General features: G+C 41.9%; 1 protein-coding gene across 1 annotated transcript in view; it reads left to right on the forward strand.

Moving 5' to 3' along the window:
* astn1 (astrotactin 1) overlaps positions 1 to 14,446 on the forward strand; it is a gene marked incomplete at both ends in the record, with an annotated part of 365,883 nt that overhangs the window by 100,763 nt on the left and 250,674 nt on the right. The window contains 2 exons of the mRNA XM_079173654.1: positions 1,197 to 1,346; positions 6,120 to 6,287. Coding sequence (XP_079029780.1) covers positions 1,197 to 1,346; positions 6,120 to 6,287 — 318 coding nt within the window. The remainder of the gene's footprint in view (positions 1 to 1,196; positions 1,347 to 6,119; positions 6,288 to 14,446) is intronic.

Genomic DNA, 14,446 nt, shown 5'->3' on the forward strand with positions numbered 1-14,446 from the left:
AGGAAATAAATGGAATAAAAGAGACAATGCCCTCAAAATAATAGCTGCTGTCAGACGGCGTTACAAGCCTCCACAACGCCTCGGGGCCAATTGCTCCCCCGTCGTGTGCTCAGGTGCCACAAACACGGCGATGCCTCCAGAAGTGTAGCCAACACCTTTAATTAGAGCGAGGCTTAAGAATAGAATGGAGCTGCAGCGCTGCCGCGACTATGTTGTTTACATCCAGAGGAAAAAGGAATGATTCATGGAGCGTTTCGTCAAGTCGGAGGTATGATGGCAATATCGAAATGTTCAACTTCGTTTATGTAAAAGCCTAATGGAGATACTTTTGAATGTTGTGATAATTCAATTAAATAAACTTTTTATACAAAAAAAAAAAGCAGAAGATAAAATGATGCCGCACATTCATATTGTTTTATAATTCTGGGTGAGTCACTTGATTGAATAAACTAACTTTACACATAATACGATAGGTCAGCTTTCTACTTTGGCTTTTGTTTAAAGGATCGCCTTCGGCAGCAAAACACTGCCAGAGTAATTTAAAAAGTGACAACGTAATCTAGAGTTATTCTACCGGTGAGAAAATAAACAGAGTGTGAGTGGCTTTATTCAAGGTCACTGTGACTTGTGTGTGTGTGTGTGTGTGTGTGTGTGTGTGTGTGTGTGTGCGTGCATGTATGCATGCCCCTGTGGATCACGTTTAACACATTCTGTGTTGCACTCTGGAGTAAAAGAGATAAGGGAGGCGTTCTCTACTCGGGCAGAGAGGGAGAGTAGAAGGAAGATGGCAAAACAACCTCTGAACCACTTTTATTGAGGCCCGTGTCTCTTCTTTTTATATTTTATCCCTCACATCCCAGCTTGGATGTTAAAACCCTTCAATGGTAAACCTTATTTCTGTGCCACTGAGCTATGCCTGGTCTAAAGCTCCCATAGGCCTTGAGGTTTTTTGATCCTAAAGGTCCTTTTCATGGTCGCTAAGCCCATTCCTTCTGGCTTGTTTGTAAAAACGACTCCCCATGTAAGCGGTGTGCGTTTGTGATTGGTGCAGCTGTGTGCATGTGTGCCTGGAGGGGCATGTGGGGGGGCAGGAGGGGGGGTAAAAAAAAGAAACTGCTTCACACATCTCCATCGTTTGTTGTTCCCACCTCTCTCCCCCGCTCCCCTCCCTGTGCGTTTGTCTCTCCCCCCGGCAGCAGGTTCCCCGCGGAGCCCCATCAATAAGACCACCCTGACTTTGATCAGCGTCATCAGCTGCGTGATCGGCCTCGTCTACTCCTCACACATGTCCTGCAGCCTCTCGGTACGGGTCATCCTACATGTGCCGGAGCACCTCATCGCTGACGGTAAGACTTTGTGGTTGAAGCCTCTCTCACACACGCATACACACCTACACACACACACACACACACACACACACACACACACACACACACACACACACACACACACACACACACACACATATGCTGTTGTGGGCGCTCAAAGCCCAAAGGGGGGGCTGAGCTGGCATTTTTCCCGCCGGATTGCGGCTCGTTATTTCTCTCAAACGGGACCGCCCGGGATTTTTGCGGTTGAGCTAAGACAAAGGTAAATGCCAGGTCGAACACCCCCCCCCCTCCCAGTTTCCCATGTGAGACCACACGACAGATGTGCCCTCAAAGCATCACAGCACAATGAGGCCAGGTCGCAGTGACCACCTGCTGCAAACCCCTCCCTCACTCTTACCCTCGCGCCCTCTGATTCGTCGAACCACCTCGATAATGAATTTCCATGTAACACCTGCGGATAAAGGGTCCAAGCACCGGCTCAGTGGATTTTTTCAGCTGTCAGGGGAGTGAGATGGGAGTGTAGATATGTTATAGACTGCGACTAGGACTCACTCATCTATCATCCAGAGGTCTGATTTGATTTGAAGCGCTGCTGCTTTCCCGGCGGTACGAGCCGGCCTGCCAGGGAGGTATTAAGATTCCAGGGAGGCCTCCAGGAGGAGAACTTTGAAAGCAGAGATGAAAGATGGCGAATCTGCCTGTTGAATTACAAAACTGGGATCGATTTAGAATGTTTCTATGAATGTCTCCACAATCTCATCAGACTTGATTTCGATGTCACGGCGAATCAGATGAGAATCTGGATTCCGCCACCGGGGAAAGAAGCTATTAATGCCACAGCTGCGCATGTGTCTGCCCTGGAATACTGTGAAGAAAAGCACAGAAAACGTGCAGCGACACCTTTCTCCTTTCCTTTCACATCAGGGAAAGTAATCATCTGTTCACACAGGATAACAACATCTACTGCTATTCAAGATATTCTGTGACAAAGGACAGGACAAACTTTTCTATATGACTAACCTGGAGTCTCAAATAGAAATGTGGGCAAGGTTTATCATCTCAAATTGTATTTTGTGGAAACAGGTTTCCCACTGCCATCTGTGTCTTGTCTGATACGTGTCCAAATGACATCTGAAGCCATCACTGGCCATCTACCGCAACCTAATAATACCAGTCACTCAGCTGCTCATGAAATTTGAGGGATGTTGAAAATATCACAGAAAACAATGCCTTCAGGACGGTACAGAGGGACAAACAGTCTACAGCCACGTAAGCAGCTTGTTGAGCGGTTTTCACTTACAACCACGAATGTAAACCCCATAGTGGTAGTAGAGGAACATTCAGGAGTCATTATGATTCATCCTCTGGGAACCATGAATGTCTTTATAATATCTCATGGCATGGTGTTTCACGGGGGACCACGGCACAGTTTTGGAGTTTTAGTGGCTGAAAATTCTGTCAATCACTTCATGGAACATTCGGGTGTGTTTGAAATAACCACCCGGTTCTAACAAGTGGTCACATGATAAGATGCGCCCACCATAGGCTTAGCAAGGGCTTCATACACACAGACAGAGACGAGGAAAATGCATGGAGGAGAGATATGATTTTACAATATGAGTGATAAAAAAAGTGAAATATAGTGAAATATATAGTTATATAGTATATAAAAGTACAATGGAACAGCTGCAAATCCTGGTTCGAAAATGAGAATTTGGCATGTTTTTTCATACACAAACTGCTATAACTGGGGTTTGCTTCACTTCATTTACACCAAATCTTTTTGTGAGGCACCTGCACCGTTTTTGCTATGAATTGGGAATGTTTTTAGGCTTGCCAGGGCCTTATTTAAAAAATGAAAGTGCTTTTTGTTCAGGCGAACCTGGGAATTTTCCCTGTTTGCTGTGTTCAGTCTTCAGCTACTATTAACCAGTAAAATATACACAATATTTACTCTTCTCATTAAATCTCACAATTCCTAGTGTTATTCAACCATCACAATTTAAAAATAGAGAGGTTTTAACACTCTTCCTGTAACACATGTTATGAGCCGCTGAGTGACTGAAATGTCAAGGTTCCATGGGATGGCCATCTTGGACTGTAGTCAGTTAACGTAAAGTCAGAAGAATATTCCTGCATTCTTTTTTGGAAACCCAAAACATTTATGTTTGATGTAAGAATCCATTTCATAATGGAAAAATACAAAAATGACATATCCAACATTCAGACATAGAGTACTGTCGGACATAAAATGTGCCGTAAAAAAAGAAACATTACTGATTGGTGTATAAAGTTTGAAAGATTTATCGAGCAGCTTTATGACTCACCGCAATTAGACAACAAGATGTGTCCGGCCATTTGCAGTGTGTGCTCTATTTTATATGTGCTCGTCAAAGGGGACGGCCCTAACTGGGACGCACAGAGCCGGCCAACAAGTCATTTAACATGCCCAGTGCAGCTGTTTGCAAACGGGCGGGGCTGCTGCTAATTTACAGAGTGACTCCTGCTGTGTAAGGTGTGCAGGGGCCTCCGTCTGCCAGCGCTGGACTCGTGGCTGTATTCTTTGGTTTGGATGGTTTTATTTTCAACTTATTGCATGTCTTTAAATACAACATGCATTAGGAGATATTCCACACATTAATATGGTCCTGCCTGGCCCACTTCAGTAAAGTATTGAAGCTGCAAAGCCTTTGATGACTCAGTGTATTCAAAGTAACAATTTGACTTTTATATTGGTAATAATTGCAGATAAGTCGGACTAATGCAGTCCTTGTCTCGTTTTTGTGGTGGCCTTGACAGTCAAAACTCAACATTTCCCAAATCCCAATGACGTTTAGCAAAACCAGAAAATATAACATTTCAGAATGTCAATATGTGGTTATGTTTCCTGTTTTGCTTTTGTTTTTTATTGAACTGTCATTATATTTTGTGAAAATGTTGTGTTCTTTGAATTGCAGTTTTGTTTCTGGCATTTAGTTTTGTGAAAAATCACGTTTTGTGAAATGTTGTTTTTGTGAAATAAATGTTTGTCACAATTAAGCCCAACTGATCAAATGTCCAGAATTTAAATATGTACGATGCAGCTTATGAAAATTGTCAAGATTCTAAGTCAGTTTCCATACTCACCTTTCACTTATAAACATGTGCAGCTAAATCACTTCTAATTTTGTATTAATTCATTCAATCTTAAATTGAATGGAGCCTTAATTGTTTGCAGACGTAGACGATGTGTTGCCCTGACACTGGGGTTCAACACTAATGCCATCACGTTGCTGTATTCATGTCTAATAACACACGTGTGAAGATCTATGTGTTACTTGTTAATAGTTGGTGTTTCTTCAAGGTAAAACTCACGAGCAGCCTGAAAAGTTTCTGAGTTTGAGGAGAGATTTTTTCTGACAGACGCTCAACATGAGCCGAGTTACCTTCCGGCTACAGTCACCAGGACGTGTGGCCGAGTTAGTCGGTGCCATCACCTTAAATCACAACTGAATGTGATGCACAGTGTATGTAAAGTCATGAAAAGGAGGGAAGTCCATAACACAATCTCCCACTGCACCATTATGACGGCAAGGTCGAACAAAGGCATAAAGTAAGCTGTGCAAACAGCACTAACATGCCGTTTATTTATTGATGACATTGTCAGAACCTCCACCATTCTAATCCTCACACATTTTAATCCAAACACCGCGGGGAATGTGAACACACAATTCAAACCAATGTTTTCTTCACCGTTGCCTTCCTCCTCTTGCAACACGTGTGACTGCCGGGCAGCAAAGTGGCAGCCTGTGGTTACTGATAAATAAGCAACATTACAGGTGTTTCATCAGATTGTTCAGCGTTCGTTGCCCTGGCTGGATCTCAGCTCCTGCTTTAATGATACTAAATAATGATGATTATCTTTCAAATATCACAGTAGTAGCTGAGAAGCTTGTTTGAGGCTTTTATTTGATTTACTGCAAACTATTTCATTTTGAGGGGTTTTGTTTTCCCTCACCTCTAAAGCTATGTTCACACCAAACGCAAAGTGAAATGTTGCCTCGTATTGCTGACGCGGCATTGGCCAAAGGGATTAGTTGTGCGTTACGTGCGTCACTCTAGATGAGCCGAAGAGAAAGAGGGGCTTACCGCCATCAACCATGGCTGAGATAACCACTGTTGCTTGCTTTGTACATGTTGTGGAAGTCCGAGACGAGTCGGGAAACCAAACGCTTGCTGGGTTCACAACATTAGGTGAACTTCTTGTGAGCTGTATCTTGCAAACAACATATTGACTGGTTTACAAGCTGTATGAACCAAACAACAAACAGATTATACTTATACTATAGGATGCCTACGTAATGATGCTGTGTAAAAAGTCCACTAGTCGACAATCATACGACTTGTAAAAGCTTGTTTTCTGAATGGAGTTCGGGGCTATGCTATGCTAACACTGTAGTTATTGTTTGTACCATAGACACTCTATGGTTTATACACATCCATTTAAATACGTAGTCCTCTATCTTCCAGATCCTAGAGCTGTGGTTGTTGCCACAGACGACCACATGATTTTTGTGATTAAACAACATCAGGATCTCAGCGCTGATGGACTTTTATGACACAATTTCTCGCCCTAGTTTAAATATTTCACCGCTCACTTATAGGCGGATGGAGTGATTCCCTCGTATTTGCATCATTCGTGTCACTTCTTTCCTTCGAATTTGGATGTAACCACGCTGTTCCTTCTCTCATTTCTTCCCTCTCTCTTGTATCCTTTCATTTCATCCCTCCTCCCTCCGTCCTCCTCAGGATCCAGGTTCATTTTGCTGCAGGGGAGCCAGCTGGACGCCTCAGACTGGCTGAACCCGGCACAGATCTTGTTGTACTACCAGCAGAATACCAGCGGGCCCTGGGTCGGCGAGCTGTGCGGACGACGCCTCCTGGACCCCTGTGAGCACCAGTGTGACCCGGAGACAGGTGAGCCGAGGACACGACATAAATCGGCTCTGTCCCGTACCGGGATTGTTAGTTCAATAAACACGCTCTCTCCTCTCTGGCTTGACCAGCTTCCGTTGTCAAATCCACGGAGAATACAGTCCATAGAGATATTTATTATGGTGGTTAAGGGTGTACTTTATCCTACAACAGTTATTTAAACTCTGTTTAACCTCTTTAAGTCATGTCTAATATTCATGGGAAATAAAAAAACTTTGAAGAAGCTAAACCGATGCTAAACAAGAATCAGGTTATTTGATCATGAACAAAATGTAATTTTGTTGAACCGTAGTCAGCCCAACTTACAAACCCTGTAATTCTTGAATTGGCTGTCAGACAAACAGCACTGGCCAATAACACGAGTGGTGGTAACGCCAAGAAGTTGTTGCACTAACAAAGGCACTATGACCCGATTTCATCGCCTTGTGCGCCTGCGATGAATCAAGTGTCTTCTCGTTTTCTGTCGCCGTGCAGGCATTTTTCCCCTGGCGTCACACAGCTGGCACTGCTTCTTATAAAGAGTTCGAGAGTGCAAACATTTGTTGATCTAAATCTGTGAAAAAAAGAAAGAAAGCCAAATGTTATTTGCAGTGACAACTGAGCAAGAAGCAAAGAGATGAAAAAGTGAAGAAAAAGTAAAAGAGAAAGATTTCATAGTCGTCCATAGGCAGCTCGCAGGGGGACATTTTTACAGTGAGAACATACAGTAACTTTGAAATGCAGAGCTTTTTAATTAATGACTCAATGACGCATTACACATTAAGTTTGTTATGTCAACCATAGTCAACCACAAGGTCATGGGAGGGCACATACCTCAACCAAGAGTTTCATAAATCCGTCCCACAATTCGTATCAGCTCCAAAATGAAATGGGTTCTTCTTGGGCCCACGAGACACTCTTCCACCGAGTTTCATGAAAATCAGGCCAGTAGTTTCTCCATTATTACAACATGACCTCCATTAGCTTTTTTTAGAACTTCAACCGCGTTTCCATAGCGATCTAAAGACTTATGAATCTTAAGCAAGTTAGTCCGCTGACAAATAAAAAGCAACATGACTTGGGGTGAGGGCTGCTGGTGGCTGCAGTTCAGTGTTTCTAAATTACATCTTGTTTTTTTACTGCCGCACGTTGGACGTAGTGAATGAAATGCAGAGGAGAGCGTCTATCTGCACACTAAATCATCTGCTGAGAGTTTGTTGGTTATTCATTTGTGCTTCAGAACGTAACCGCTGTGAAACAGAAGAAATAATAAGTATTCAGAAAATAACTTTTACAGCACCGCTGCACCTTCTCTTTTTTTTAAATGAGCAAGAAAGTGAAGACAAAGCCTTACTGTACTTTGAATTATGTTAAAGGAAGATAAATGCTCTCCCCTCGTCCTCAATGGTCCTGAATCGATACTTTGTTGGTTTATGAATGAAGCGCCACACGAGTTGAAGAGGCGACGATCATCCCTGCAAATCCCACCCTGAAAGTTCTTGTACTTTCAGATAGTACGACCATGGCCTTTATAGGTGTCAAATGTCCGTTAATCTTAATTTAGACCCTGGTCCCTGCTCTTAAAATGCAGGAGGACTTCCAAAGGTTCTCAGTCCCTGGGGACAGTGCATGCGTTGTGGTCCACAGCAATGGCTGTGAACACCCATGAACACCAAACATCTGACGAACTAGACTGCATCAATTTTCACTGAGATTATTTCATTTTTCGACAAAAACAGACATATGCCATCAAAGTCAAGTGTTTTTCTTGTGTATCATTAACAGATCAACACATAAGGGCTTTAGAGGAACTTTTGTCTGACATATTACTAAAACTAACATGTATGCAACAATGGGTTGTGTCAAGCAATGTAATGTCAAGCATCAAAAAATGACACCTTCACTTCTCCTGGTACGTCTTTGCTGTCAGGTACATTTGTAATATGGAGTATTGTATGGGGTCAGATCAGTCTCAATAATTGCAAATGCACACTGAAAGACTCACAAATGCAAACAGAAAGATTCACAAATGCAAACAGAAAGATTCAAAAATGCGCACAGAACAATTCACAAATATATTCTTATTATAAACCAACAAAAAGGGACTCCGAAATAACATTTATACACATAGTTTGGTCCGGTCTCTACTGATATGAGGTATCGTAGAGCTCTGGGTGAACACAGACGGCTACAATATTTATTTCCTGATTCAACAAAGCTGCCAGTCTCGTGGGGAGGGGAGGGGGGAGCTGCGCTCATGTGATTGGTTGAAAATGAGGCTGACATCTGATTGGCTACAGATAGGTCTATGTTGAAAAAAACGCATTTGTGAATCCAGCGACGTCAGGAGAGTCTCATAAACCCACAAATAAATGTGAAGCGATTTACAAATAAATGCAGTGCGATCCACAAATAAATACATACAAATCCACAAACAAATACATACAAATGCAGAAATATATTTGTGATTTTTTTTTACATTTATATAAATCGTAATTTATTTATTTGTGCATTGGAATATATTTGTGAATTGTTCTGTTTGCATTTGTGAGTCTTTCTGTGTGCATTTGCAATTATTGAGACTGATCTGACCCCATAGTATTGTGTACTAGCCAAAATACTTGATGTCAATGGATTCAGTTTTCATACAGAGATAGAGGATATTTTTTACATAAAAGGCAGGTACATCTTATAGTATGGAATGGTAAATTGATGAGGCTATTACTAATATGAAGTCAATACATTTGTGGTTGACAACAGGCAGAGAGAAGAGATGTAGTCTTCATCTTCGGGCTGGTTTTGTTGATTTCGAGTTAGTGTTCAACTGTTGGAAGCAGAAATACGTTTCTAAAACATTACGTTTCTACGTCAAAACCTGTAGAGCTAGCATTAGCAGAGTATGTTAGCATGTCACTAACTAGAGTTAGCACTTCTATGCTACGCTAGCTACTGAAGGTATACTGAATGTCTGCACTTTTTAATTCCTTAATATCATCGTCTTCTGTCTGGATCTCCAGGTGATGTGGTGGTTCACTTTCACACTGTGATCTGTAGCTTTAGCTTCTATCTTTAGCTTTTTAACTGTTTTCTCCGCTGAATCAGTTTGATATCATGGATTTATCCTTCAAACACATGTTGAACAACATGTTGTAGACCCTTCTGTATGCTTTTCTCTGAAATTGCATTTTTAGCTTTTCCAAAAATGTGATCATATCTATTCAGGGAGTGCAGTTAGTGACAGTGTGGGCTCCATGGAGCTCTGACACCTTGATGGAGTAGCAGCAGGCTTAGCGAAGGGTCCCAATATTTCTGTTATCCATCAGGGTCATACGGTTTTGAATTTTAGAACTCAGTGGAAAAAGGGAAGCTCCGCCTTCCTGCATGTGCAACTTAGTGGACAAGCAGTTGTCTGTGCTATATAATAACATTTTGATGCACATTTGGTTTGCTTATTAACTCATTGTTAACGACTTGTAAACTCGCTGCGGTTCGAGACAGTCTTGAGCAGGCATGGGCAAACTACGGCCCGCGGGCCATATACGGCCCGTTGGGCTTTTTAATCCGGCCCGTCAAATATTGGTACAAAATTGTCCAAATTATAGTAAAGACCGCATTAATTTTGCCTTTTTCCTGCAATACCCGGCGTATCAGTTGATCCCACTAGAAGGCGCACTCCAGACACAATTGACCTTTGCTGGGGTCTGGTCTATATGACGCCCACACCCGCGTTCACTACTTCATTGGTTCTTAGCAGTCACGACTGTACTTCCCTGGTTCTTCACACCACTATCACCTGACCCGTACCCGGAAGCTAACAAACAACAACAGCCTTGGTTACCGATCGACTACCAGGTTAATTCAACATGAACAACTGATTACAGGTGTTACTGACCGTGTTGTCTTTACTAGCAGCTGTTGTTCAGTTAAAGTCTGCATTATTACGGAGGAAGCAGCTGTTATTGGAGCCATTAGCGAGCGGCGTGACCAGCGCTAGGAGCGGACGTCTGAAGTCACAGTTAGCGGCTTTAGGGAGGGTGATGGACACAAAACGGAGGACTTTCCTGTCCTTATTAATGCTTATTTTGTTCTGCACAACTATTGTGAAGTCCGCAGATAAAATGTAAAGGAACAAAACATGAAATGGTCTCCAGTAGGACAGAGAATTCAGACACCAGCAGAGCTACGAGTAAGAACAGACAACAACGAAATTGAGGTAATGAGTGAGAGACTTGTGTTGACCCCATTTATTGACCCATAATCTAGTAAATTTGTAGGTGTAAGTGTTGATTTTAAAGTACATTTGATGTGCAGAGATAGAGCAAGACCCGCAGCGCTGTAACTAACGTTAAGTCTGAAAAATAAAACTTCTAAAACTTTCCACGAACTGTGTCTGTTTGAGTTAATAGAGGAAGATTTTAGAAAATATCTTAAGTATCAAACACGACTTTTCATTATTAAAGACTACTTTATTACTCTGTCGTATTTTGTTTAGCTAAGCAACCAATCTACTTCCTGTTTACACGGCACCCACATGCCCAGTGTATGCGAATAGTCACGTGATATTCGTTTTCAGGTGTGTTGGTATGGACGGAGATCATTTCTAACGAAGTTCAACTCCCTTAAACTGGACGAGTTTTATGCTTAAGTTAAGTTTCCAAACATGAGGATGATGGCACAGAGGATGCTGGTGTTGTTTGGCTCTACCTACGTGTGTGAGCAGACGTTCAGCGTGATGAACATCAACAAATCACGTCACAGATCCCAGTTAACTGATGAACACCTCAGATCTGTCCTGAGAATTGCCACAACCAAACTGACACCAAACTTTGATGCACTGGCAAAAAAATGTGAGCAACAACACTGTTCCCACTGAATTAAATGTAAGTTTTCTTTACTTTTTAGTTAATGGCTTTTACTTGTAATTTATATTAGTTCACAACATCTGCTACCGGACCGGCCCGTCTGTCAAATTTTAAAACTCAATGTGGCCCCTGAGCCAAAAAGTTTGCCCACCCCTGGTCTTGAGTCTCAGTGCAGCAAAAGGCCTCTAGAACGGGCGGCGTTTATCACTCGCTGTGGCTTTAATTGTTTACAGGTGTGACCATGACTCCGCTCCATGGCACTGCAGGGCCGGAAAATGGAAAATAGATAGTCTGGAGCACTTGACCTGACTTTCCCCCGGGGGAGTTGTCTACGGAGCTGATCAATTAGTTTTCATGTCTCCACTGTCAACTTCATTTGTACTCCGGGGGACAACAAGAAAGACAAACCGTCTAGTTTAAACGGGATGCATTTTTTCTGAGCAAAATTTAGAAAGGAAAAATCATAGAAGATTAATTAATTATGGCAGATAAACCGTAATGCGTTTGTCTCGAGCTACTGGAGCGGGAACACATTTTGGAGGTTTTACAAAGGTCAAGGAGTAATTTGCCAAAATGTGATGTACTTCCCGGAGCTCCTTCATCTAGTGTGTAATCGTGGCCCAATTGTTTTTGCCTGAATAGATGAAATCAAATTAGAATCTGTCAGATTGTGTACTCGAGGAGCAACAGTCCAGTTTTATTTCACATGTCACATGTCAGAGTAGAAAGAACACAAAACATGGATTCTTAATACTAGAAAAGCAAACATTAAAAAATCACAGAAGAAAATAAAATAGCATGTCTAATAGGCGTGACTTGGTAATTATGGCAGCAGCACAACCACAGTCATGGCATCCAATGTAGTTTAATTACAGTTCAACTCATAAAAGTCTCCATTATTTTGATGGAAACATCTGGTGGATTAACAAAATAAATTGTAATTATGTATTTTACTGCGACAAATTAAAATATATTGTAGAATATCCTGAAGCTGGGCTCCCTCCAGTGTCTGCTCTGCATCTCCCAGCCTTTGCACACTGACATGGCTCCTCCAGCACCAGCTCTGTCTGCTCACAGGCTGCTGTGACGGGACTGTGAAGACACGGTTTGGTAAAAAGACCACTCCCGAGCCACTCCCCTTCTTGATTTAGTTTAGTTTCACTCTTTAATTGTGACACATGCGCCAAATGCTTGTTTATGAAAAGTTGATGTCAAATTGGATCCAATGTCGGATTAAATATTGGAGTTAAATTGGAGTTAGCAGACTGCTTCGTGGGTCATTTCCACTGCTCCTGCTGCATATTTGTATTTGTAAATTAAAATGGTTATTGTGGATGTTTAGAAGTGTGGTTGTATGAGGTTCTTCTCCATAGTCGCTGTATCACCTACAGTAGATGGAGTTTGGAGAACCAGCACAGGAGCAAAGCATTGACAAAGTGACGTATTTAAGACATCTAAAATCAATATCAGTTTAAGTGTACGCTATATTTCTAATATTTTTACCGCTTTACCATACCGTCAGACAACTCTTTCTGATGGGGAAATATCATCTATGCTCTCTTCAAAGCCACCAGACTCCTTTGACATAAACGGTCATTTGACCTCTCAGAACACAGGAGTCGCCTCCATCGGTTAGTTAGTTAGTGCGTTTGTGACTTTGGTGTTTTAAATGTTAGTTCAGTTCCACCAAAGACACACAATAACACAAACATACTAAACAATGAATAAAGACCAGCAACTCCTGTGTTCTGTGAGGTAAAATGAAGAGAGCACAGATCACGGCTTCAGTTCCCCGTCAGTAAGGGCTGTCTGACAGCGAGGTAAAGACCTGATAAATATTCTAAATATAGAGCACACATGATGTCGATATGAAATACGTCCACAGCAGTACATTGCTTTGCTCCTGTCTGTTTCTTTGGCGTGCCGACTTTCATCTACTGTAGTTAACACACTGAAGATGGATGGGTACCTCATACAAAACCACTGCAAATAGTCTGAACCCCCCCCTTTAAAGAGAAACTTTAGAGAGAAACAAGAATGTGTGGTAGAGGAGCTTCCACTGGATGAGCGATGGGTTGGAGGGATGGATGTACTGTAAGCTTGATGGCGTGCCTGAAATGACTGATGGACGTTGAGGAAAAGCAACATGTCAATAACTTTTGATCGATGCTGCATTACATACATTTTTTCTTTGCGACCTTAGAAAAGGGAAACTTGAAAAAGTGCAGAGTGAGAAGTAAATCCATCTCAGCTCAATATTGTTGTACTTCTGCATTTCATATTTACTGAACTCTGAGACCACGTGACTCACTACGGCTTACGATTGATATCTGGTGACAAAATCACTTGCACAGGCTGTCGGCTGAATACCTGAACCAGAGACTGATGTTAAATGCAGCGGGGGTTTGAGAGCAGTGGCTTGACCTGCAACCTCTGGCCGATAGACGCTACGTTATGGGAGAATTCAAATCTGATCCTTAAGTAAATCATTAATCATCGAGTCGTTATTAAAGAATGCGTGTCTGACTTATGAAAGAAAACAAAGACACCAAAATCCCAAAGCATGTGGAATATTTGATGAGCTTTTATATGCAGAAAACACATTCATTGGTTTTACAGAGAAAATATGTTTATTGTCACTTTCTCATTTAAATTAACCGCAGTTTTTACGATGCAAAATAAAATCGTACCAAAATGTTGAAAAACCCTGTATGTTGTGCTAAAATTCCTGAGACCATAAAGTCATGTTTACAATGTTTACTGAGGTAATAAATCAAGAGAGAAGTAGAGTCATTTTCTCATAGACTTCTATACAACCAGAGGAGTCGCCCCCTGATGGACACTAGAGAGAATGCAGCTTTAACACATGAAGCTTGGCATCTCTTTTCAGAACTGAAGGCATGATAGTTCCACAAAAGAGAAGACAAAACATCAGGAATTTGAACTCTGGCCCAAATAAAATGTCATCTTTGCAGTGATGTGTTTAAAGGTAGTTATGATGTAATTGGTGCAGTGCTACTGTATGAATCTATTCTTTGCTTTGCTGCCGTCACATTCACATACAATCGATGGAGAATAGAAGAGAGGAACAGTCATTTTATAAAGGACACATATTTTGTAATGGTTTAATAATATATTTCCCTCTCCCTCTTGCCTCTCTGGCCCAGCATCCTCTGGTAGGCACACATGGAACCATGTGCATGTGCAGCTACTGTACACACTGCTTTATTCAAGCTACGCAGCACATTCAAAGTCCAAACGATGAGAGCAGCATGCTGATAAAACAGAATTACAGAACAC

The sequence above is a fragment of the Pholis gunnellus genome (genome assembly GCF_910591455.1).
Source record: "Pholis gunnellus genome assembly, chromosome: 14".
NCBI lineage: Eukaryota > Metazoa > Chordata > Actinopteri > Perciformes > Pholidae > Pholis > Pholis gunnellus.